At 42.8% G+C, this 23,501-nt stretch overlaps 1 protein-coding gene across 1 annotated transcript; it reads left to right on the top strand.

Annotated features, from left to right (window-relative positions):
• Nucleotides 1–19,872: 19,872 nt before the first annotated feature.
• LOC123449627 (eukaryotic translation initiation factor 3 subunit K) lies at nucleotides 19,873–23,367 on the top strand. Its single transcript, XM_045126909.1, has 8 exons — nucleotides 19,873–20,096; nucleotides 20,851–20,907; nucleotides 20,993–21,043; nucleotides 21,142–21,204; nucleotides 21,673–21,723; nucleotides 21,820–21,886; nucleotides 22,361–22,443; nucleotides 22,873–23,367. Exons 1-8 carry the CDS (start codon nucleotides 19,989–19,991, stop codon nucleotides 23,071–23,073), a joined length of 681 nt encoding a protein of 226 aa, XP_044982844.1. The 5' UTR covers nucleotides 19,873–19,988; the 3' UTR covers nucleotides 23,074–23,367.
• Nucleotides 23,368–23,501: the final 134 nt, after the last annotated feature.

Raw genomic sequence — 23,501 nt, 5'->3', positions numbered from 1 at the left:
ACTGAAAACTACTCTCGACTCACGTGATGATCGGACTTGGGATAGTGTAAGTGGATCATGAACCACTCAAATGACTAGAGAGATGTACTTTTTGAGTGGGAGTTTAGCATATAATTTGACTAAGTTGAACTCTAATTATCTTGAACATAGTCTAAGTCCACTTTGAATATATTTGTGTTGTAGATCATGGCTCACGCAAGTGTCATCCTGAATTTTAATACGTTCCTAGAGAAAGCTAAGTTGAAAGATGATGGAAGCAACTTTGTAGACTGGGCTCGTAATCTTAAGCTAATCTTACAAGCTGGAAAGAAGGATTATGTCCTTAATGCTGCGCTAGGAGATGAACCACCCGCTACGGCTGATCAGGATGTTAAGAACGCTTGGTTAGCACGTAAGGAGGACTACTCAATAGTTCAATGTGCAGTCTTGTATGGCTTAGAGCCGGGACTTCAACGTCGCTTTGAGCGTCATGGAGCATTTGAGATGTTCCAGGAGTTGAAGTTTATCTTTCAGAAGAACGCCCGGATCGAGAGGTATGAGACCTCCGATAAATTCTATGCCTGCAAGATGGAGGAAAACTCATCTGTCAGTGAACATGTGCTCAAAATGTCTGGGTACTCAAACCGTCTAGCTGAACTAGGGATTGAACTCCCGCAAGAAGCTATCACTGACAGAATCCTCCAATCACTGCCGCCAAGCTATAAAGGCTTTGTGTTGAACTACAACATGCAAGGGATGAACAAGTCTCCCGGCGAGTTGTTTGCGATGCTGAAAGTCGCAGAGTCTGAACTCCGTAAAGAGCATCAAGTGTTGATGGTCAGCAAGACCACTAGTTTCAAGAGAAACGGCAAAGGCAAGAAGGGCAATTCAAAGAAGAGCGGCAAGCCTGTTGCCAATCCGCCGAAGAAACCCAAAGCTGGACCTAAGCCTGAAACAGAGTGCTTCTATTGCAAGGGTATGGGTCACTGGAAGCGCAATTGCCCCAAGTATCTGGCAGATAAGAAGGCGGGCAAAGAAAAATCAGGTATATTTGATATACATGTTATTGATGTGTATTTAACCAGCTCTCGTAGTAGTGCCTGGGTATTCGATACCGGTTCTGTTGCTCACATTTGCAACTCGAAGCAGGAACTGCGGAATAGACGAAGGCTCGCGAAAGACGAAGTGACGATGCGCGTAGGAAACGGTTCCAAGGTTGATGCAATCGCCGTCGGCACCGTGTCACTTCAACTACCATCGGGATTAGTGATGAACTTAAATCATTGTTATTTAGTGCCTGCGTTGAGCATGAACATTATATCTGGATCTTGTTTATTGCGAGACGGTTACTCTTTTAAGTCTGAGAATAATGGTTGTTCTATTTCTATGAGTAACATCTTTTATGGTCATGCACCGAATGTGAGAGGATTGTTCATATTGAATCTCGATAGCGATACGCATATACATAACATTGAGACCAAAAGAGTTAGAGTAAACAATGATAGCGCCATATTTCTGTGGCACTGCCGCTTGGGTCATATTGGTGTAAAGCGCATGAAGAAACTCCATGCCGATGGACTTTTGGAGTCACTTGACTTTGATTCACTTGACACGTGCGAACCATGCCTCATGGGCAAGATGACTAAAACTCCGTTCTCCGGAACAATGGAGCGTGCAAGTGACTTATTGGAAATCATACATACCGATGTGTGTGGCCCGATGAACGTGGACGCACGCGGCGGATATCGTTATTTTCTCACCTTCACTGACGATTTGAGCAGATATGGTTATGTCTACTTAATGAAGCACAAGTCTGAAACATTTGAAAAGTTCAAGCAATTTGAGAGTGAAGTAGAAAATCATCGTAACAAGAAGATCAAGTTCCTACGGTCTGATCGTGGGGGTGAATATCTGAGTTTCGAGTTTGGTACTCACTTAAGACAATGTGGGATTGTTTCGCAGTTAAACACCGCCTGGAACACCACAGCGTAATGGTGTGTCCGAACGTCGTAATCGTACTTTATTAGAAATGGTGCGATCTATGATGTCTCTTACTGATTTGCCGTTATCGTTTTGGGGTTATGCATTAGAAACAACTGCATTCACTTTAAATAGGGCACCATCGAAATCCGTTGAGACGACACCATACGAACTGTGGTATGGCAAAAGGCCAAAGTTGTCGTTTCTTAAAGTTTGGGGATGTGATGCTTATGTCAAAAAGCTTCAGCCTGAAAAGCTGGAACCCAAAGCGGAAAAATGCGTCTTCATAGGTTACCCAAAAGAGACAGTTGGGTACACCTTCTATCTCAAATCCGAGGGCAAAGTGTTTGTTGCTAAAAACGGAACTTTTCTCGAGAAGGAGTTTCTCTCGAGAGAATTGAGTGGGAGGAAGATAGAACTTGACGAGGTTGTCGAACCTCTCATCCCTCTGGATGGTGGCGCAGGGCAGGGGGAAACCCCTGTGATTGCGACGCCGGTTGAGGAGGAAGTTAATGATGATGATCATGAAACTCCAGTTCAAGTTTCTGTTGAACCACGCAGGTCGACGAGATCACGCGCTGCTCCAGAGTGGTACGGTAATCCCGTCTTGACAATCATGTTGTTAGACAACAATGAACCTGCAAATTATGAAGAAGCAATGGTGGGCCCAGATTCCAACAAATGGCTAGAAGCCATGAAATCCGAGATAGGATCCATGTATGAGAACAAAGTATGGACTTTGGAGATACTACCTGAGGGCCGCAAGGCTATTCAGAACAAATGGATCTTTAAGAAGAAGACGGACGCTGACGGTAATGTGACCGTTTATAAAGCTCGACTTGTGGCAAAGGGTTTTTCACAAGTTCCAGGAATTGACTACGATGAGACTTTCTCTCCCGTAGCGATGCTTAAGTCCGTCAGAATCATGTTAGCAATAGCTGCATTTTTCGATTATGAAATTTGGCAGATGGATGTCAAAACGGCGTTCCTTAACGGTTTCCTTAAGGAAGAGTTGTATATGATGCAACCCGAAGGTTTTGTCGATCCTAAAAATGCTGACAAGGTGTGCAAGCTCCAGCGATCCATTTATGGACTGCTACAAGCATCTCGGAGTTGGAACAAACGCTTTGATGAGGTGATCAAAGCATTTGGGTTTATACAAGTGGTTGGAGAATCTTGTATTTACAAGAAAGTGAGTGGGAGCTCTGTGGCGTTTCTAATATTATATGTGGATGACATATTGCTGATTGGAAACAACGTAGAGCTTTTGGAGAGCATAAAAGGTTACTTGAATAAAAGTTTCTCTATGAAGGACCTAGGAGAAGCTGCTTACATTCTAGGCATTAAGATCTAAGGGATAGATCAAAACGCCTGATAGGACTTTCACAAAGCACATACCTTGATAAAGTTTTGAAAAGGTTCAAAATGGAACAATCCAAGAAGGGGTTCTTGCCAGTGTTACAAGGTACGAGATTGAGTAAGACTCAGTGCCCAGCAACTGATGAAGATAGAGAGCATATGCGCTCCGTCCCCTATGCTTCAGCCATAGGCTCTATCATGTATGCAATGCTTTGCACTAGACCGGATGTTAGCCTGGCCATAATTATGGCAGGCAGGTTCCAGAGTAATCCAGGAGTGGATCACTGGACAGCGGTCAAGAATATCCTAAAGTACCTGAAAAGGACTAAGGAGATGTTTCTCGTGTATGGAGGTGACGAAGAGTTCGCCGTAAAAGGTTACGTCGATGCAAGCTTTGACACAGATCCGGACGACTCTAAGTCGCAAACCGGATACGTATTTATTCTTAATGGGGGTGCAGTAAGCTGGTGCAGTTCCAAGCAAAGCGTCGTAGCAGATTCTACATGTGAAGCGGAGTACATGGCTGCCTCGGAGGCGGCTAAGGAGGGTGTCTGGATGAAGCAGTTCATGACGGATCTTGGAGTGGTGCCAAGTGCACTGGATCCAATAACCTTGTTCTGTGACAACACTGGTGCCATTGCCTTAGCAAAGGAACCAAGGTTTCACAAGAAGACCAGACACATCAAACGACGCTTCAACCTCATCCGCGACTACGTCGAGGAGGAGGACGTAAATATATGCAAAGTGCACACGGATCTGAATGTAGCAGACCCGCTGACTAAACCTCTTCCACGGCCAAAACATGATCGACACCAGAACTGTATGGGTGTTAGATTTATTACAATGTAATTCACATGGTGATGTGAGGGCTAGATTATTGACTCTAGTGCAAGTGGGAGACTGTTGGAATTGTGCCCTAGAGGCAATAATAAATGTATAGTTATTATTATAATTCCTGTATCAAGATAATAGTTTATTATCCATGCTATAATTGTATTGAATGAAGACTCATTTACATGTGTGGATACATAGACAAAACACCGTCCCTAGCATGCCTCTAGTTGGCTAGCCAGTTGATCGATGATAGTCAGTGTCTTCTGATTATGAACAAGGTGTTGTTGCTTGATAACTGGATCACGTCATTGGGAGAATCACGTGATGGACTAGACCCAAACTAATAGACGTAGCATGTTGATCGTGTCATTTTGTTGCTACTGTTTTCTGCGTGTCAAGTATTTATTCCTATGACCATGAGATCATATAACTCACTGACACCGGAGGAATACTTTGTGTGTATCAAACGTCGCAACGTAACTGGGTGACTATAAAGATGCTCTACAGGTATCTCCGAAGGTGGTAGTTGAGTTAGTATGGATCAAGACTGGGATTTGTCACTCCGTGTGACGGAGAGGTATCTCGGGGCCCACTCGGTAATACAACATCACACACAAGCCTTGCAAGCAATGTAACTTAGTGTAAGTTGCGGGATCTTGTGTTACGGAACGAGTAAAGAGACTTGCCGGTAAACGAGATTGAAATAGGTATGCGGATACTGGCGATCGAATCTCGGGCAAGTAACATACCGAAGGACAAAGGGAATGACATACGGGATTATACGAATCCTTGGCACTGAGGTTCAAACGATAAGATCTTCGTAGAATATGTAGGATCCAATATGGGCATCCAGGTCCCGCTATTGGATATTGACCGAGGAGTCTCTCGGGTCATGTCTACATAGTTCTCGAACCCGCAGGGTCTGCACACTTAAGGTTCGACGTTGTTTTATGCGTATTTGAGTTATATGGTTGGTTACCGAATGTTGTTCGGAGTCCCGGATGAGATCACGGACGTCACGAGGGTTTCCGGAATGGTCCGGAAACGAAGATTGATATATAGGATGACCTCATTTGATTACCGGAAGGTTTTCGGAGTTACCGGGAATGTACCGGGAATGACGAATGGGTTCCGGGAGTTCACCGGAGGGGGGCAACCCACTCCGGGGAAGCCCATAGGTATTTGTGGGGTTCACACCAGCCCTTAGTGGGCTGGTGGGACAGCCCACCAAATCCTATGCGCCAAGGAAGAGAAATTATCAAAGGAAAGAAAAAAAAAAGGGAGAGGTGGGAAGGGGGAAGGACTCCCTCCCACCAAACCAAGTAGGACTCGGTTTGGGGGGGGAGAGTCCTCCCCCCTAGCTCGGCCGACCCCTTGGGGTTCCCTTGGACCCCAAGGCAAGGTCCCCCTCCCTCCTCCTATATATATGGGGCTTTTAGGGCAGATTTGAGACGACTTTCTCACGGCTGCCCGACCACATATCTCCATAGTTTTTCCTCTAGATCGTGTTTCTGCGGAGCTCGGGCGGAGCCCTGCTGAGACAAGATCATCACCAACCTCCGGAGCGCCGTCACGCTGCCGGAGAACTCTTCTACCTCTCCGTCTCTCTTGCTGGATCAAGAAGGCCGAGATCATCGTCGAGCTGTACGTGTGCTGAACGCGGAGGTGTCGTCCGTTCGGTACTAGATCGTGGGACTGATCGCGGGATTGTTCGCGGGGCGGATCGAGGGACGTGAGGACGTTCCACTACATCAACCGCGATCTCTAATCGCTTCTGCTGTACGATCTACAAGGGTACGTAGATCACTCATCCCCTCTCGTAGATGGACATCACCATGATAGGTCTTCGTGCGCGTAGGAAAATTTTTGTTTCCCATGCGACGTTTCCCAACAATTAGACTATACCATAAAACCCATGTCGACTATGTGTTCTTCGAACACACTGGGCGGTAAGCCTTTGATAAGCAGATCTGCAAACACTTGTTTGTTGCTTTTATGCTTCAGACATTTTTTCCATAATTCCGGACTTTCTCCTTCACAACACGTAACTCTTTGTCAGTGTGTTTGGCATCAACACTTGACTAGTTGTGACAGGAGCGAAAGAACTTAAAATGGTAATCGTCGTTGTCAACCATTATCCACTCCGGGTACAGGTAGCCTTAACCATGTTGCCCGTCCCTCAGCCTCATATCAAGCTATAGTATATCATTGCATCACATTGATGACAATGGTTTCACTCATTTGGAAATTTTCCACACAAAACTCCGAGTATGAAAGTTAGCGACAATTGTGGATTTCGCTATACATTTCACAATTCCTCCTTTGTACTCACAATGTTTTGAGAGCACTTATTTCTTTCAGCATGAGGCCGATGTCTTTGAATCCATTCCATTGATTTATCTATGGACTGGACATTGCCAAAACAACCCGGATATATACTTGAACTGTGTCAGGGTAATATCTTGAGCTTCCAACAACTGAAGCATATGGTACCATATCCGTTTACAATCTTTTCTTATTAACTTTTGGAACACCATAGTTTCCACTTCCATTACCCTTGACTATAAGAACAGGCGTAGGTTTTCTCGTATGCATACTTTAGAGATCTTTGTTAGCATGTCCATGCGACATTCCTAATACCCCCTTTTATTCTTTTGAACTTTGAGAACAAGAACTTCTTTTCTCCTCCTGCAGTAGATTGACATCACCACTAGCAAGTAGGACATCATCCACATGCATAGGAATTGGGAAACGAATTTCCCATTCTATAACTTTGCATGAATGCAATTGTCCTCTCATTTTCTTTGCACAAAATCTTTCGATTTAAGTCATGTTTTACACATTTACATATTTCCTTTGGAGTCACATTTGCCTTGTAGACCCTTCATAAAGTCTATGTTAGTGAAATTCAAATGATGAATTCCACTAACATAGACTTTATAGTAGTCACAAGTATCTGATTTTCACATGCCTAGAGACCATCAAAATCTCAGGTACTGGCACTTATTTCATATGGGGTTGTCGTTGCTCTGTCATTGCCAAGAGGCAAATTCATTCTATAGTCACCCATTTCCAAAAGGCAATAGGTTTTACAGGGACCTGTATCACAAGATCCCTTATAGAGCTAACAACATGTGTTGTATAGGTCATACAACATGCTCCCCCAGATTACTCCATCTTCACTGAAGAAATGGCGTATCTTTAAACTTTCTTCTTTATGGCACTTTAAACACCACAGTTGTATTCCTTAGTCTGCTTTCGGAACTATAAAAGGTCCAAAAATACAACTGTTTCTTTTCTACAGGGGTATCATAATGACGGTATTCATATGACTGTCGTACTCCCCTTGACAATCACATTCTTCATTAATGGATCACTTTAGATGCATAATGTGCATCACATCATCTAAATTACAGAGGAGTCATGAAATACACTACAATGTATTTCATGTCTCTATCTCCCCCTCGAAATGCGGCAAGAACTTTTCTGCCACAATTTCGAAACCCATTCATAGCTCTTGTGAAATGGGGAAACTTCGATTATCTAGCTCATTCATCTTATCACTTCATGTAAAATGAAGTTATAAGTTAACTAGTATGGGAGTACTTTTTCCTCATTTCATTTCGGAAACTCAACAGAGTTCTTTATTATTGTCTCTTTTGCAAGTCACACTTGCATATCATTCTTGTCTTTAGGTTCGTCTGTTACTTTTATCCTTTCTGGATTTAGTGATTACATAATGACCGTTACACAAAAGGTGTACGGTAGATACTAGGAAAGCTTAATAGCTACTCCATACTTTTCTCCCATAGTGGAACATTAACCGCACATGAGTCATCATAACTTTCTCCTGTCATACAGAAGAAGGCCTTTGCCAAAATTTCTCCTGCCATACACGGATTGTTGACATAATACAATGTCAACTTTACCCGGTTACGCAGGCATTCTTCCCAGACTTTTCCCGCCATGCGGGTAATTCCCTTTAAGGGACATCATAAATGCCATAATTGGCTCTTTTGACTGCATCAAATTCAGAAAATAAGTCTGAATTATCTTTGACACACATGTTTGATCCGACGTTGGTCAAATTAAACGTGCATGTTGCTTGTTTCATTTCAATCATGTTGACTGAAAAAAGGAGACTCCATCATAGAGAGTACATGAAAGACATTCGTCAACCAAGACTCTCAATGATCTATCTCTCTTCTTTTCTTGAATTAATATCCAAGAGTTCTTTTCTTTTGAAGCCATTCTTTAGAGAGAATTTATTCCATCAAGTTATGACCTTTCTTTTCAATCTTTCGGGTCACTAGTACCCAACATTCGCTTTCATGAGTGAAAGCTTGAATAACTTTTAGTCTGAGAAAACTTAGCCAATAGGCAACGGTAATGAGCATAAAAATAACCCTGCGTTGGTCTGATTAAAATCATGCACATTAAACCTTTTAAAACTTTCTGGAATATTCTAAATCACCGTTGGGCAGAATTAGAATAAAACATCATCCTACTATATTAATTCCATATCACCGTTGGGCAGAAATGGAAATAATGCATATAACTTATAAACAATGTGATGATAGTATTCTTATTGAACAACTTTGCTAAGAAATAACAATCATCATCATTAAACATATGCCTTTCTTTATCTGTGCTCCAAAAATTGATCACTTTGATACAAAATTTATCAGAGATTTAAGCTTTAAACATAAGATGACTCATACAAATATAGCATTGTTATCATCAACGTTGGTCAGAAAATAACAATACCATATTTAACTTTAAAACAAACTTCATTCTATTGTCATAGCGGAAACTGTTTGAATCTCATTTCACCAACAAGGGAAAACCTTTGCTAATAACAGTTCTTCCAATTAAATTTTTTCGTTGGTTCCAATTTAATTGGAGGACTAAGCCTTTTACTTTGCAGCGGAAATACGTGAGTATGAAAATTCATACACCTTTACAGAAAATTATTCTGTTAAAAATAAAAATTCATGAACTTTATTCTCCTTTTATAAAATCCATGAACCTTTCTCTTTCTGAAAATATTTCTTTTATTTTCAGAACCTTTTATTTTTCTTTGCAGAAAAAACATGTTACTATTACAGAAAAATATTCTGTCATAATTAAAAATTCATGAAATTATAATTCTTTTTATAAAATTCATGAACTTTTCTTTTTCTGAAAATCTTTCTTTTATTTTCAGAATCCTTTTATTTTTCTTTTCAGAAAAATTATCTTTGCTTTCACAGAAACTTTGAACATTCTTAATTCCTCTTTTCTAAACATATGCTCGTAGGAAAAATGCATAGAAAACCTATTTAAATCTGTCTAAAATAGACAGAAAATAAACTTGCTTAAAAATAAAAGAAAGTGGCTGGCTTGGGCCGGCCTGTAGCCTTTCTCCTTTCGGCCCGAGCGCCTTCTGGCGGCCTGCCTCGGCCTGGGGCGACCTCTCTCCCCCTCGGCCTGAGGTGGGCTTGCTGCCGGCCTGAGGGCAACTCCCACTTTTCTGGGAGCCTCCCCTCGCCTGGGCCGGTTCTTGCCCCTATGACCTGGGCCGGCCTTTGCTGTCATCTGAGGTTAGGGTTTTCTCTGGGGCCGTCGGATCCAATCCGACGGTTGCCCGTGCATATCGCTGGAACAAAAAGGGTGACAGCCACCGGTTCCACAACCCTAATCTCAGTTTTCTCCCTGGGTCGCCGCTCTCTCTCTCTCTCACGAGACGGAGAGGCTCCCGCTCCTTTCTCTTCTCGAGCGCCGGCGGCAGCCAAAGACACCACGCCGGCCTCTTTCTTCCGAAAAGGCTCCAGCCCCTCCTTGCGCCGGCGGGTTCCTTCCCCGACGAGGGGTTGTCTGGGATGCCCCGACGCCATGCCTCTCCTTCCCTTTGCTTTCCGTGGCGCCCATGGCCTCCCTCGCGTCGGTGGCATGCATGCCCCACCGAGGAGGTCCCTGAGCCCCGCGTCACAGCTCACGCGCGGAGGCTTGTGCCCCGCCGGAGGGTGTGGCGATAGGCGCCGGTCGTGGCGGCCTAAGGCCCCGCGTCGACCTTGTCTTGCTCTCGGGCCTTAGATGCCGAGGCACTGCGGCCACCTTCTTCGCCGGTGGTGCGTTTCCCTTCGTGGAAGCGCACCGTCGTAGAATGGCGTGCCCGTGGTGCCGTTTCTTTTCGTTTTCTTTGACAGGGAAAAACCGTGGCATCATTTCCGTTCCTTTGCCGACGCGCGCGAGCACCTTCGAGGTGAATGTGCCACCGTCAAGGGAGCGGTGTTGATGCCCTTTGCCAGCTCGTTCTTGGCCATTGTCCCCTCCCCCTTTTTTTTGTTTTCTTTTTCGGATTCAATCCGACCTTTTCTTTGCCTCCGAAGAGGTGGTACCTTCGTCCGACGCCTCGGCTTGCCGATGCGCGTCGAGATCGAGAGGGTTGGCGCGGCCTTGCGGCGGCGCTTCTTTGCCGGATGGAAATCCGGTGACTTTCTTTTTCTTTTGCTTTTCAGCTCGATATTTGCCCTCTTCTAGGGTTCATATCGGGGAGGGGAAACTTTATCGCTTTCGTTATCTTCAACCAAAAACACATCTAATACCAACCTTGCTCATGATACCATTGATAGATCCTGTGGATCGACAAGGCTAGATGTGTTCGGTGTGATGTGGAGAGGTTACCTTGTGATGAACTCGATGAGCTCCCTCCGGTCGTCCATCGTGAGGTGGTGACGACGGTGGGGAAGGAGAGAGATCCAGTGGCGGCGGTGATGGACTTCCCATCGCTTCAGTGCTACCCTCTGGATCGGATTAGGGTTAGGAGTGGGGAACCAGTGGCGGCGGCGAACCTCATAACCCGTGCCATGGTCCCCACCTCCTCTACATATAGCACTGCGCGACAGGGCCCATCAGCCTTACTTGGGCTGGACGCCCCCGATCAGGACGTGAGTCAAGGTCCAATGGGCCGTTGGGCCCATTGGGTAAAGAGATCAACCTAATAGGCATATGTTTGACGAATAGCAGGTAAAGACTGAGAGAGGTACAAGCAGGTTATTGACAAGTTAAGGACTCGGAGAGAGGTACAAACACACGTGCACGAACCCATCTAGGGATCCTTCTCTTTTGCATTCGGTGCTGACGCCTAAGGGCACTGTAAGCAGCCAAAACGACTAGAAAGTAGCCTCACCTAGGGGGTGTTTGTTTCCACGGACTTTTTGGTGTAGGGACTAAAAAAAGTCCCATGTGAAACAAACAGGAGGGACTTTTAGGGACTAAAAGGGGATATTTGGGACTATTTGGAGAAGTCCCTATGGGAGGGTCTTTTTGGGACTTTTTTGGCACTTTTTCCAACAACGCCCCTACTTTTAGCATGCCATTTAATATCTACTACTACATTAGTAAGGGTAGCATGGTCTTTTTGCATGTCATTTAGTGACCTCTAGTCCCTATTTAGTCCCTGGAAACAAACGGATAGGGACTAGGGACTAGTGACTTTTAAGTTGGGACTAAAGAAAGTCCCGGGACTTCTGAAACAAACAGGACCCTAGAGGACAAGCAATATGATTAGTGTCCCTAATGAAAGACTCACGAAAGAAGGATATGTCTAAGCACAATACACGCATCCGGTGTTACGAGGACCAGTTGAGGAAGAACGGACAACACTAAATGCATCGAAATGAACCAAAAGGAAACGTGTTGACATACTTCATAGATGTTCTAAACGCAAACAACCGAACAAGAGAAGCAGAGTAGCACATGAAACAAACACGAACCTTGAAACAATGCGATTCGCGCGGACACCCTGCTCCAGAGTGAAGTCTGTTTTAAACCCTGAATTCATATTGCTCGTCCAAATTAAACCCTAACCTTTTAATCCTTGAAATCTGTACCTTGTACTCTCTATTCCCGGTCTTATCTCAACCTGGATCATTTTATACTTGTTTGGCAGGTCGGGAAATTAACAATCCCGGTCAGGATCACATTCTACTGTCACTGGCTACAGAGGACCACCCGTCATATTCATCTTCTCTCCTCCGACCACTATCTCGTATGTTTTGTCGCATTACAGCGGCGCCATCGTCCGTCGCATTAGAGCCCTGCTCTGTGGCCGCGCTGTGAGGAGTCTCTTCAAGCTGCGTCCAGGCTCCGCTGTTGTAGCGCCTGTCCGCCGCCCATCAACAGATGGCTCAGCCGCGCGTTTCGATCAGCTGCATCGACAACATGGCCGGTCGGTAAGCCAGCGTTGGTTCCAGAACGCAAAATCGATTCATCGGTAGTAGATAGATGTACGTTCAATTTAGTGCTAGCTCAGGCAAGCAGCTTGAATGATTACTCTAACAGCATTTTACATGCATGTCTAGCCGTGTAGACCATACATACTTGAACCTCGCTTTGGCCTCTGACCACCACTACCAGGCGATGGAACACGGCATGCCGGTTGCCCGACACAAAGAACAGGTTCGCCGTACCAGTCATGGCCCTGGAAGGCCCCAACATCTTTGTCCTTGGGCACGACGCGGGCAAGCAGAGCGACCCGCTTAGAAGGAGGCGGCTTGGCTCTCAGCCGCCTCAAGAGTCGTCGCCATAGTGGCTCCTCCGACAAGGCCCCGCCGGGACGGGGAAGACGAGGAAGACCGGCGCGGTGAGGAAGACTCTGTGGTTTTTGATAATCACAGTTCACAGAGAAGTGGGCCAATGTACACAAGGGGGGTTATTATAATAGAAGAGATATATGACACGTGGGCCAACATGTCAGTGAGACCAGCGATTGATCCCTCTCAGGATCACATTTTTCCTGGTGCAACAAACAGATCCAGGGTTCATATTGACTGGGATCGACGAGTATGGGATATCGATTTCAAGGATTTGGAAGTGGGGGTTTATTTCCATCGTGCTCTATAATCTTAGTGTTGAAAATAGACTTCACCCCCCTCCTGCATCGCCTATCAATGGAACATTCATGCACGGCAGCACGATCTATGATCACTCATATCGTCCGCACCTAATAATAATAGAAAAGAACTAAACTCTGCTTTGCGGCACTAACATGAAGCTGAACATGTGAAAGAAATAAACAAAAAAATAATATACTCAAACCAGGGATGTGTACCTGAGCTCGAAAGCGACGCGGCCACGAAAGCCAATCACCAAAGATAAACAGCCAGCACGGTCCGTGATGAACAAAACACAGTGTTAGCCCGTGGAGCATAAACAGAAACAGATACCGGGCGCAGTTCGTGAAGAAATAAGCAAAAACATAGCCAACAAAATCTTCATGTCCAAGCCGATAGGAATCGCACCTAAAAAGGCAGTAAAAGTGAGCTGCAACAAAAACAAAGCCAACAACAGCACGACAGGACGAGATAATGATGATTATTTCTTCGCTCACTTCAACGCAAGCACCAAAAATATCTGCAACGACCGAAGAGCATAGAAAAGGATGGAAGCAGTATTACCTCCATGGCGGCCATACACCGGAGGAGCGAAGAGCCAGGAGCGAGAACGGAGGAGGAGGAACCGAGGAGGAGGGTGAGCAGATATAAGAGCAAGTACAATAGAGCTGAGTCAGCTGACTATCTCTCACTAATAATAAAGCACGGAGTGCTTCTGTCGTGCGTCGTGGTTATTTTGCAAAAAAACCATCCTATTTTTGGTAAATCAACCCGCAGTCCCTACTTTAGTTGATTCAGAAAAGACGTTTCACTTAAAAAAAATCCCAGCAGCACGACCCTTCCTCTCGATCCCATCTGGACTCCAGCCCTACCCCGCCCCACCCCTCCTCACCACCGTTCGCCGTCACGCGCTGCCACCGTCTACACCACCGGCGCTCCTACCCCTAACCCGGGTGCCAACACACCCGCGGCCATCCACTACCGGAGACCCTCAGCCCTCCACCGCAGGCGAGCAGCACGACCCTTCATCTCGATCCCAGAGAGGCGGCTCCGGGAGGGTCAGCCTGTACACCCTCTTCTCCACGAGGCTGTAAAGGCACGCGACATGCTCACAGACGGATTCAGAGGTGTAGAGCAGGCATGGCGTCTGGGCCTGCTTGTGCTTGCCGAGGCTGCCCAGGGCGCCGTAGGCGGAGCGCCACCAGGTGCAGACGGAACTAGCGCGTACAAGGTCAGGGATCTCAAGGGTGGAAAAGTTGGAAGGGGAAGCCAATGAATTTGACTAGATTAGAAGAGGAAATGGGCATATATTGTTGTCGATGGAACATTTCTGTTTTTCTGTCCCTTCCTCTCTCTGCTTTTTTAATAGAACGCCATTGATGCTGTGCATATACTCCAAACCGCAAGTGGAAATGGGTACGCGATTCTTTATTGCTATTATTATTGTATGTTCTTCTTTTGTGGGATTATTTTGTATTTTTTAAGGAAACTGACACATGCATAACTTCTGTAAAATAATCAGCACATGAGACTAACGAACCTTTACTAGATTCTGTCCCCAAAAAAACCATTATATTCAGTGAAATCACTTAAGCTTCTTTTTTTTGCGAGAAAAAAGTACTTAAGGTTAGCGTAATGAAGCTTTGTGTCCTGTCAGATGAGCCTGACAGAGTGAAGTAGATTTCAACCAAACGTATGGTGTATTCACTGTTGAACATATGAAAATGTTCTGGAATTCGAAGAGAGTTAACTTTCCTTATAAGAAGGTGTGGAAACTGAAACTGCAGTGATTTTATTTATAAAGCGGGATGAAGCCTTTTTCGAGAAGCTGAAACTGCCACAAAACCTTGGCTTATTCAGCGATGTTTACTAGATAAGTATGTTTTTCTATGATGATGAGGGAACTGTGTGTGGTTCGGTCTTCAGATCAACTTTAAATAGTGCCAAAAAAATTTTGTTAGCTTTCTTCATAGGTAAAACATGTTTTCCTTTGATGGTTAGCTTTCTACATAGTTAAAACATGTTTTTGTTTGAATATTAACAACAACAAAAATTATATATAAACGATCTCACTTCAATCCCCACTGCTTTTCCATCCAAAATAAATTCTTTTGCATTTAAATATTTTGAAAATCCTTAGCCAAACTTTTTTAAAATCATTTAAAATTGGTCACACAATTTTCAAAATTCATATTTAAAAACATGTGTCCCCGGCCGTGTGAGTGGGCAAAATAGGTAGACGTGGATGTAAATGCTTTTAGGCTGGCTTTTTTACGTTTGCGCGTCATACTCTAAAAAGCAATAACATCATAAACTTATTACCGATGTATATTAAAACTGGATATAAAACATGAAGCGTACCATCGAACGAACAGAGCAGATTTTATACAACGCACGAACATTTGTACAATTGACATTTATTAAAATTAATGTCGCATAATAGCAAAACAAGTAGGTTTTACACTTTTTTCTAGCCCGATGCAACACACGGGCACTCGTCCGGGAGACCTGGGTTCGACCCTAGGTACTCCCCATTTTTTCTAGACTTTTTCTCAAACCTCAAATATTTTATTGATTAAAGTATTTTTACAAATATTCATATCTTTCAAACCTCAATTTCAAATTTAACATGTTATGTAATAAAAAATATTCATGATTTTAAATATGTACACAATTTTTAAAAAATGATATGATTTCTAAATTCTTCATAATTTCATGAAATAAAGAGTGATAATGTATCTGAATGATGCAGTAAAATATGATCATCCCCATTGAAAATTACGAAAAAAATTCCGTTGCAACACACGGGTCTTTTGCTAGTAAGAAATAAACTAATATATTTTTGTTTAGTTAGAGGAAATAGAAGAGGAGAGAGAAGGTAAGCGGACTCTTAGTTTCAATCCAGCTCTAGCACGTGCTTCTAAGCATTTTGTGAGTATGAATAGTGGACCATATAGTAAAAAAGTAGTATATTTTTGCAATGAACTATTGTATATGTTGACTATAAGATGACATGACAATGACTCATAGCCAGCAGGTGGCTATACTATTGTACTTGCTCTAAACAACACGCGGTAACAAGCAACTGAGCGATCGGGTCTCCCTTCACAATGATACGGACCAATAGCAAGCGACCAAGATGAGCCAATTGACATCGCGTTCGCGTTTTTTCTTACTCTCTAACACTGTAGATGCAGGGAAATTTCCTTTCTCTCTTGCCATTTTCACGGAGGGAGGTGTTACCTGGGGATGTCTCTATCTAGCACAGCCATTTTGCATTCACATCGATCTACTCAGTAAAAAGCAATTTGAGCGTCTAAGTAAAAAAACACAAGCCATCGACCAGGAGGACGTGACACACGCGAGAGAGCTCGCTCTTGGAGAGATGAAGTTTAGTGGTTTAATTGTATGAAGCTTTCATCCTTGAATAAATAATCTATGACCTAAAGCTAGAAATTAATATTATATTTTTTATTTGATTATTGTTTAGTCATAAAATTGGACAACATGCATAGAGTTCACCACAGTATAACAACATACTAGGTAGATCATACTACTACGAATGCAAATGACAACATACAAAATAGGCATAAATCAATATTACCACTCACCTATATCTCCCACACCTAGGGAAATTACTCACACATCATGAGAGGGGAATCAATCACAACAAGTATAAAGCCCATGAAAATCATATCGATAATACTGGGAGGATCCACAATTAGATGAAATGGTACTCAAATAGTCTTGATCTCAGATGAGGTGGAGTAGAGCTTACAAATTGAAATCTCTCTTACAATAGTGAAGGAGGTGATAATGATGATGATGGAGATGAAAGAACCAAAACTACGCGATCTTTGTGAGATCTTCATATCCTTTCTTCTCCTGCTCTAGATGGTGTGGCGACAGCTAGGGTTCTCCTCTCCCCATGGCTCCTTCACGAAAGTGGCTTATATTGACAAGGATGAGTTGTTGGCATTCCATACGACCGCTCATGCGAAAGCTTGCGGTCATATGGAACACCGTCTTCGCTCTGGCACACATGTTGGCTTGGATCTCTTAAGGAAAGTTGCTCCATTTGGCTTGATCTTCAACAATCCCTCTTGGTTTCCTTCCATAATTAATATTTCCTGCCAAACATGGGAAACATAGCTTTTCTTCTCTTTTGATGGATTAACATTACAAATATCCAAAGAGTAACGAAAATCCAATGAAACCAAGCAAAATCACCACGGAAACATCACAAATTCTCGAGCCATCATCCACCACCGCAAAACCTAAAAGGTCAACTAATCTTCATCCTCCACCCAAACTCCACCAATCTTTAGGAATTGAAAGAGAATCAACTAATTTACACTTCCAACAAACCGATCTGTGATACCCATACTTGTGCATCTCCACCACTTATCACTCTTAGAGATGTGGGACTCCTAAGTTGTAGGAGTCAAGGGCCTGAAGCTTCCTTGCTTGCGGTGCGCTTCGGGAAATTTATGACGGTCGGGTGGTCGCCTTCAAGATCAACTACTGGTTATTTGAGGCTCGTCTGTTTGGATGACTTGAATGGATATTAGGGCGAGATACTTGATGACGTTTCACAACTTTGACTTTGACACCTCTGTGGTAGATATTAGCACCCCCTAAGAATGGATACATCCGCGTCTCCGACTTTGGGATACCCTCGAACTTTGGCTTGTTGCTATCCGCTTTTGTAGTGTGTTATCTTGCTTGCCATACATGCCATTCTCTCTATATATTGCATACGTAGAGACTTTATCTTTTTTTCCTCTAAACCTATAAGTTAAGCTAAATTTTTATAGTCTCGTATTCTGTAACGCCCCGGACACACCCGCCAGTGGTCGTTACTCCTGGCGGGATCTAGACTGACCCCACATATCAATACTAGTCTTTTCTGCGCACTTTGTCCTCACTCATGCGCACGTGGGATCAACTTCCCGGTCGGTCACCCATCCTAGAACTACTCCAAGCCAAGCACGCTTAACCTGGGAGTTATGTTTGAATGGGCTCCCGGAAAAGAAGGAATTCCTTATAGATATGAGTAGTCTATCATCCCTAATAAGCTAGGCTATCACATATTCACTCCCCGTGTAGTCAACCTCCTGATCCTTTCAACACGGGTACTGCCATGTGTCGATGCTCCACCTATCTCCATGTGCTAGTAGATGACAAATGGATGGAGAATAACTAAACCATGGCGGGAAAACCACTCTATATATCCATTTTGTAGGCAAGGCAAAATATCTCCATACAATAAGTCCTTTTTTCGAGCGCACGGGGGAGGGGGGATTACATATCACCATATTTTTGAGTGAAAATTGTCACATATTATATAATGCAATTATATCCATAACCACGACGAGTACTCCCTTTGTAAATAAATATAAGACTTATAGAATGACGTAATATGGAGCAGGGGAGTACCTATAACTCAAGGTGCTAGAACAAATATAAGGAAGGGTGCAACAATGATAGCTTGATGAACATGCTATAAATTCGAGGCTTAATGTCTGTTTGGAACCACAATAGATTATAATAATCTAGATTATGAAGATATATTTTATAATCTGGTTTATAAAAATAATCTAGGTGGACATGTTTGGAGGCCAAATTATATAAACTGTAATTCAAGTTTTATATAGTACAATGACATGTCTGTCATCAGTTTTTTAGCTGCAAAGGTAATAATCTAGGTAGTCATGTTTGGAGGACGGTAGCGGTGGCAGTAGGTAATTATCTCCAAGTTTCCAAGGGTAATGGGTCATTAGTAATCCATAATCTGATTTTAGATGGGGTAGAGTAGATTATGAGTTTTTAATAATCTGACCATCTAGTTTTTATAAACTGCAATATAATTTATCATGTTTGAAGACATGATAGATTATAAAAATCGGATTATATAATCTGAGTGGTTCCAAACAGGGCCTTAATAAGCAAAAGAGCCTAGCAAATATAAGGAAGTGTACTTGATCAAGGAAATACATACAAAACAATCGTTCGCAGTGGCGGGTGCTCTACAACAATCTAATACAATTTAAGTTTGATGATACACTATATAAAAATGAGGAGTGATGGTACATGAATGACGAGATAATCCCTGCATCCGACACAACAATAAAAAAGGGACAATTTGTAATGATACCTCGTGTAAGTGTTATTCTCCCTATTCCAAACTAGTTGAAGTCTAGCTTTATTCTAATATACAAGATCTTCAATATATGAGCAAGTCTACATAAAAATATGATAATATCCAAAACTCTACAAACACGCGAGTGCACGCACACATGGTACACAAATGTATTTTGTGGTGGATGTAATGAAACAAATCTGTGTTGTAGATATTGATATATTGTTCCATGTCCTTATTTTGACAAGCTATTGTTCTATATACTCGGTCGACCCATCTTGGATTTAAAAGTTTTTAGAAAGCTAAAACTTCAATTAATCTATAAAACAAAGGGACTGCATTTTTCTTTTCTTCAGATGGAGAATGGAGTACATTTGTTGGCACGTACTCCCTCCGTTCTTAAATATAAGTCTTTCTAGAGATTGTACTAAAGGATTACATACGGATGTATGTAGACATATTTTAGGGTGTATATTTATTCATTTTGTTTTGTATGTAGTCATCTAGTGAAATATCTTAAAAGACTTATATTTAGGAACGGAGGGAGTAGATGCGTAGGTGCAAGAATTTCTGGGAAATATACAAGTAAATACTGAGGGGCATATGTATAATATAGAAACCTTGCGAGCACACCAACGCATTTACCGCGTGTCAGTGCGCGGATAACCGAGGGACTAAAGTGACAAATTCACACGAACCAGGAAACCCTTGCAGCCATCACATCCCCTCCTCTCTCTGCGCCGCCACTTCTCTCCTCTCTCGCCGCTCCCAGGGTTCGTCGATCCAGCTAGCGGTCAGGGCTCCCGAAACCGGCGACCATGGCGAGCGAGCAGCCGGCGGAGACCTACACGGTGGAGGAGCTCGTGGCCGTGAACCCCTACAACCCCGACATCCTCAACGACCTCGAGCTCTTTGTCAACGAGCAGGTAAACCCTAGCCCTGGGTCGCGTTTACCCCTGTCAGTTCCGTCCTGTAGTTTGTTTGCGTAACTCGCGAAAGTCCCAGCCGGAAGATTTGGTGGTTGCTCGTGCTAATCGTCTGCGCCGTCTGGCGTTCACGATGGAACGGTTGCGAAATCAGTTTGCTGGTGGCGTGCTAAACCGTGCCGCGTCTTCAGATGGCGGCAAATCGTAGGAATGCGCAGATGCTAGAACATTTTAGCAGTATTTTCGTCTTCGCCTCTGGATTGTAGTGTATTAAGTTGCCTGAAGTAGTGCGTTTAGTGCCGTATAAAGGATTGAGAGTGGCTGGGCTTATGAGTTATTCATCAGTGTGAGTGAAGTTATAATTCGTACTTTGTAGGCTGGTTCATGGAGAGTGACTGACAGAGGAAATTGTGCTTGGATGCTATTAGAATAGGCAGATTAAATTTTCCATTGCTGTCTGAAGAGGTTCAATACCTCCTCAGCATCAACCCTGTGTTTATACAATGGTTGATGGATAGAAAGATGGATCTCCAGTCAAAGATTATGTCTATGATCATGAAGTGGCAAACCTAAGCTTTTTTGTGCACATGATACACATATAACAGACCTATTCTATTGATACAGTTGCTGTTCAGCCTGTTAAATCTACAGAAACATGCTTGAATAAACTGTTTTTAGGCTCTATGTACTGTGCACCATAAGTTGTGTCAGTTTTTGATCCCTTTGAATTAACAATATATATTGTTTTTACTAGGTTTCTTCTAAAACATATAACCTGGATGCAAATCTCAGCCTTCTACGCCTTTACCAGGTAAAATCGCATTTGCATATGAACCATTGCTAGCTGTATTATGCCACAGTTATATGCATGCTTAATGATTGATTCCCTATTGCAGTTTGAGCCAGAAAGGTTGAGCGTGCAAATTGTAGCCCGCATATTGATCAAGGTCAGAGAACAACTAATGGTTATATCAATTTTTTGAATACCACCTTTTGTTGGTTCATTCTCAACTGTTTAGCACCGCTCTTGTTGTTTTATTGACAGGCTCTCATGGCGATGCCAGCTCCGGACTTCAGCCTATGCTTGTTCTTAATTCCTGAACATGTGGTATGAGAAATTTGTCCTGCTTTCCTCTTTCTGTGCAATCTATCTTTTCTCGTCCCCTTTATATTTATGTTTCTCAAGCAAATGCTATTGAACATGCACCATGGGAGTGCCTACAAATTAGTGTCGATTTAGATGTGAATGTTCATTGATCTATTTGTCATTGTTGATGATTGTTACTTCTCTGTAGACCTGTATATGCACACTATCATAATTAGGCTTCTAGTTTATGGAATAAGCATCTTTATATTCAGTATAAGCTCATATGCAGATCAATGATACCATGCAAAGAAATGTGCATTTTGATTTGAACTATCCCTTCTGGTCACTTGAACATCGATATATTGCATAATACAAATTAGTCATACATATGTATAAGATTTGAATTGTGCAGCTTTTTGATAGCATTTTTTAATCTCCTGAACTTTTTTGCCATTACGTTGAGTTGATTTGTTTGCGCTTTTATTATAGCAAATGGAGGAGCAGTTCAAGACTATGATAGTCCTTTCTCACTACCTGGAGGTACACACTTTTTCTGCACAACTGAGTAAAATCTATGGATGCCTAAGAACTAGTGTGTTGATTATTGACTGCTAACCTTGATTATTCTGCTTACAGACTGGTAGGTTCCGCCAGTTTTGGGACGAGGCATCAAAGAGCCGTAACACACTGGATGCTGTACCAGGTATACACTTCTTATTGAAGCTTCTTTGGCAGTACGCATGCTTGTTGCTAGGACTTGGCATTATGATTGGTTGTGAATGCCAACATAGGATTTCTGAGTTCTGAACCATGTCAGTGTTTTCCTTCCATTTTTTTGTTATCAGACTTGGCTGTGAGTTGCACAATGCGGATTTTGTGCTTTACTGTCTTTGCTAAAGAAGCATCATTTCCGCAGAGCCCCTTTTTTCAATTAGCCTCTTTGTTTTCAGTATGCATTTTACATGGCATATTCATTTCAAATAAAATAATTCTGTCTAGCTGACTAGGCATCTTATACTAACTTAAAATCTCCTATTTTTATTTCTTCTGAATGAAAAGGCTAGATTTTCTTTAAATCCAAACTGGAAATACAGATTTCCCCCTAGTTATTGCTCAGTTGCATATTTGCCTTCTACCTAGAGATGAAGTTCTCTGACACAATGAGTTCTTTTTGCAGGTTTCGAGCAGGCAATCCAAAGCTATGCGATTCATGTGCTCTCCTTGACATACCAGAAAGTTCCTAGGCCAGTTCTTGCAGAGGTAAATTATGTATCCTTATTAATTAATTATGGAAGTGCTCTCCTTATGAAACTCATGTCAATTCGAGCATTATATTACTCCCTCCGTTCCTAAATATAAGTCTTTCTAGAGATTTCACTACGGACTAGATACGGAGCAAAATGAGTGAATCTACACTCTTAAGTATGTATATACATCCGTATGCAGTTTATAGCGGAATCTATTTAAAAGACCTATGTTCCTAAATGTAAGGCATTTTTGCAGTTTAAATTGAACTGAAAAAACGTCTTATAGTTAGAAATAGAGGGAGTAGGTGATAGCTACAAGTAATCTTTATTAGTACCACTAGAGCATCATTCTTCAGCCAAATCATGCTATTTATCCAATTGGTTTTATTGTCTGCATACATAGATTGTTTCTTTCTGATGTTCCTGCCAATTATTATTTCAGGCCATCAACATTGAGGGTCTTGCATTGGACAAGTTTATGGAGTATCATGCTGCAAACTCAGGATGGGTCATTGAGAATGGTACACGCTCCCAACTGATTGTCCTTCCGCGCAACGAGTTCAATCACCCTGAACTCAAGAAGAACACAGCCGACACCGTTCCGTTCGAGCACGTGACCCGCATATTCCCCATCTTGAGCTGATTCAGCAACCATGATCAGATTGACATCAAGCACTTTTGTCTGTCTCGGCTGCGCACCCAGACCCACTGAGGGGGCTTAATAGAACTTGAGCCAGTGAAGAAGCTAGTCTTGGCAATTGTATTCTCTCTCGTATGGTGTACCGCATTTTGACACCGAGTATCGGATGCGCCTGTTTTAGCTAAATGAGTACTGGAATGTTTTCTTGTGCATTTCTGCCGAATGTTGCAATTGCCTGACATTTCATGAGTGCACCTTTTGTCGAATGTTGCAATTGACTGAAATTTCATGATTGCATTTTTTTTGCTCATCTGCTATGTACTCCCTTCGTCCCAAAATATGTGACTCAAAAGTGACTCTATTTTGTACTATATAGTACAAAATAGAGTCACTTTTGAGTCACTTATTTTGGGACGAAGGGAGTATTTTGC

This window comes from Hordeum vulgare, chromosome 4H (assembly GCF_904849725.1).
Source record: "Hordeum vulgare subsp. vulgare chromosome 4H, MorexV3_pseudomolecules_assembly, whole genome shotgun sequence".
Lineage (NCBI taxonomy): Eukaryota > Viridiplantae > Streptophyta > Magnoliopsida > Poales > Poaceae > Hordeum > Hordeum vulgare.
The sequence above is the reverse complement of the archived record's forward strand: the minus strand, read 5'-3'. Positions and strand labels throughout refer to the sequence as shown.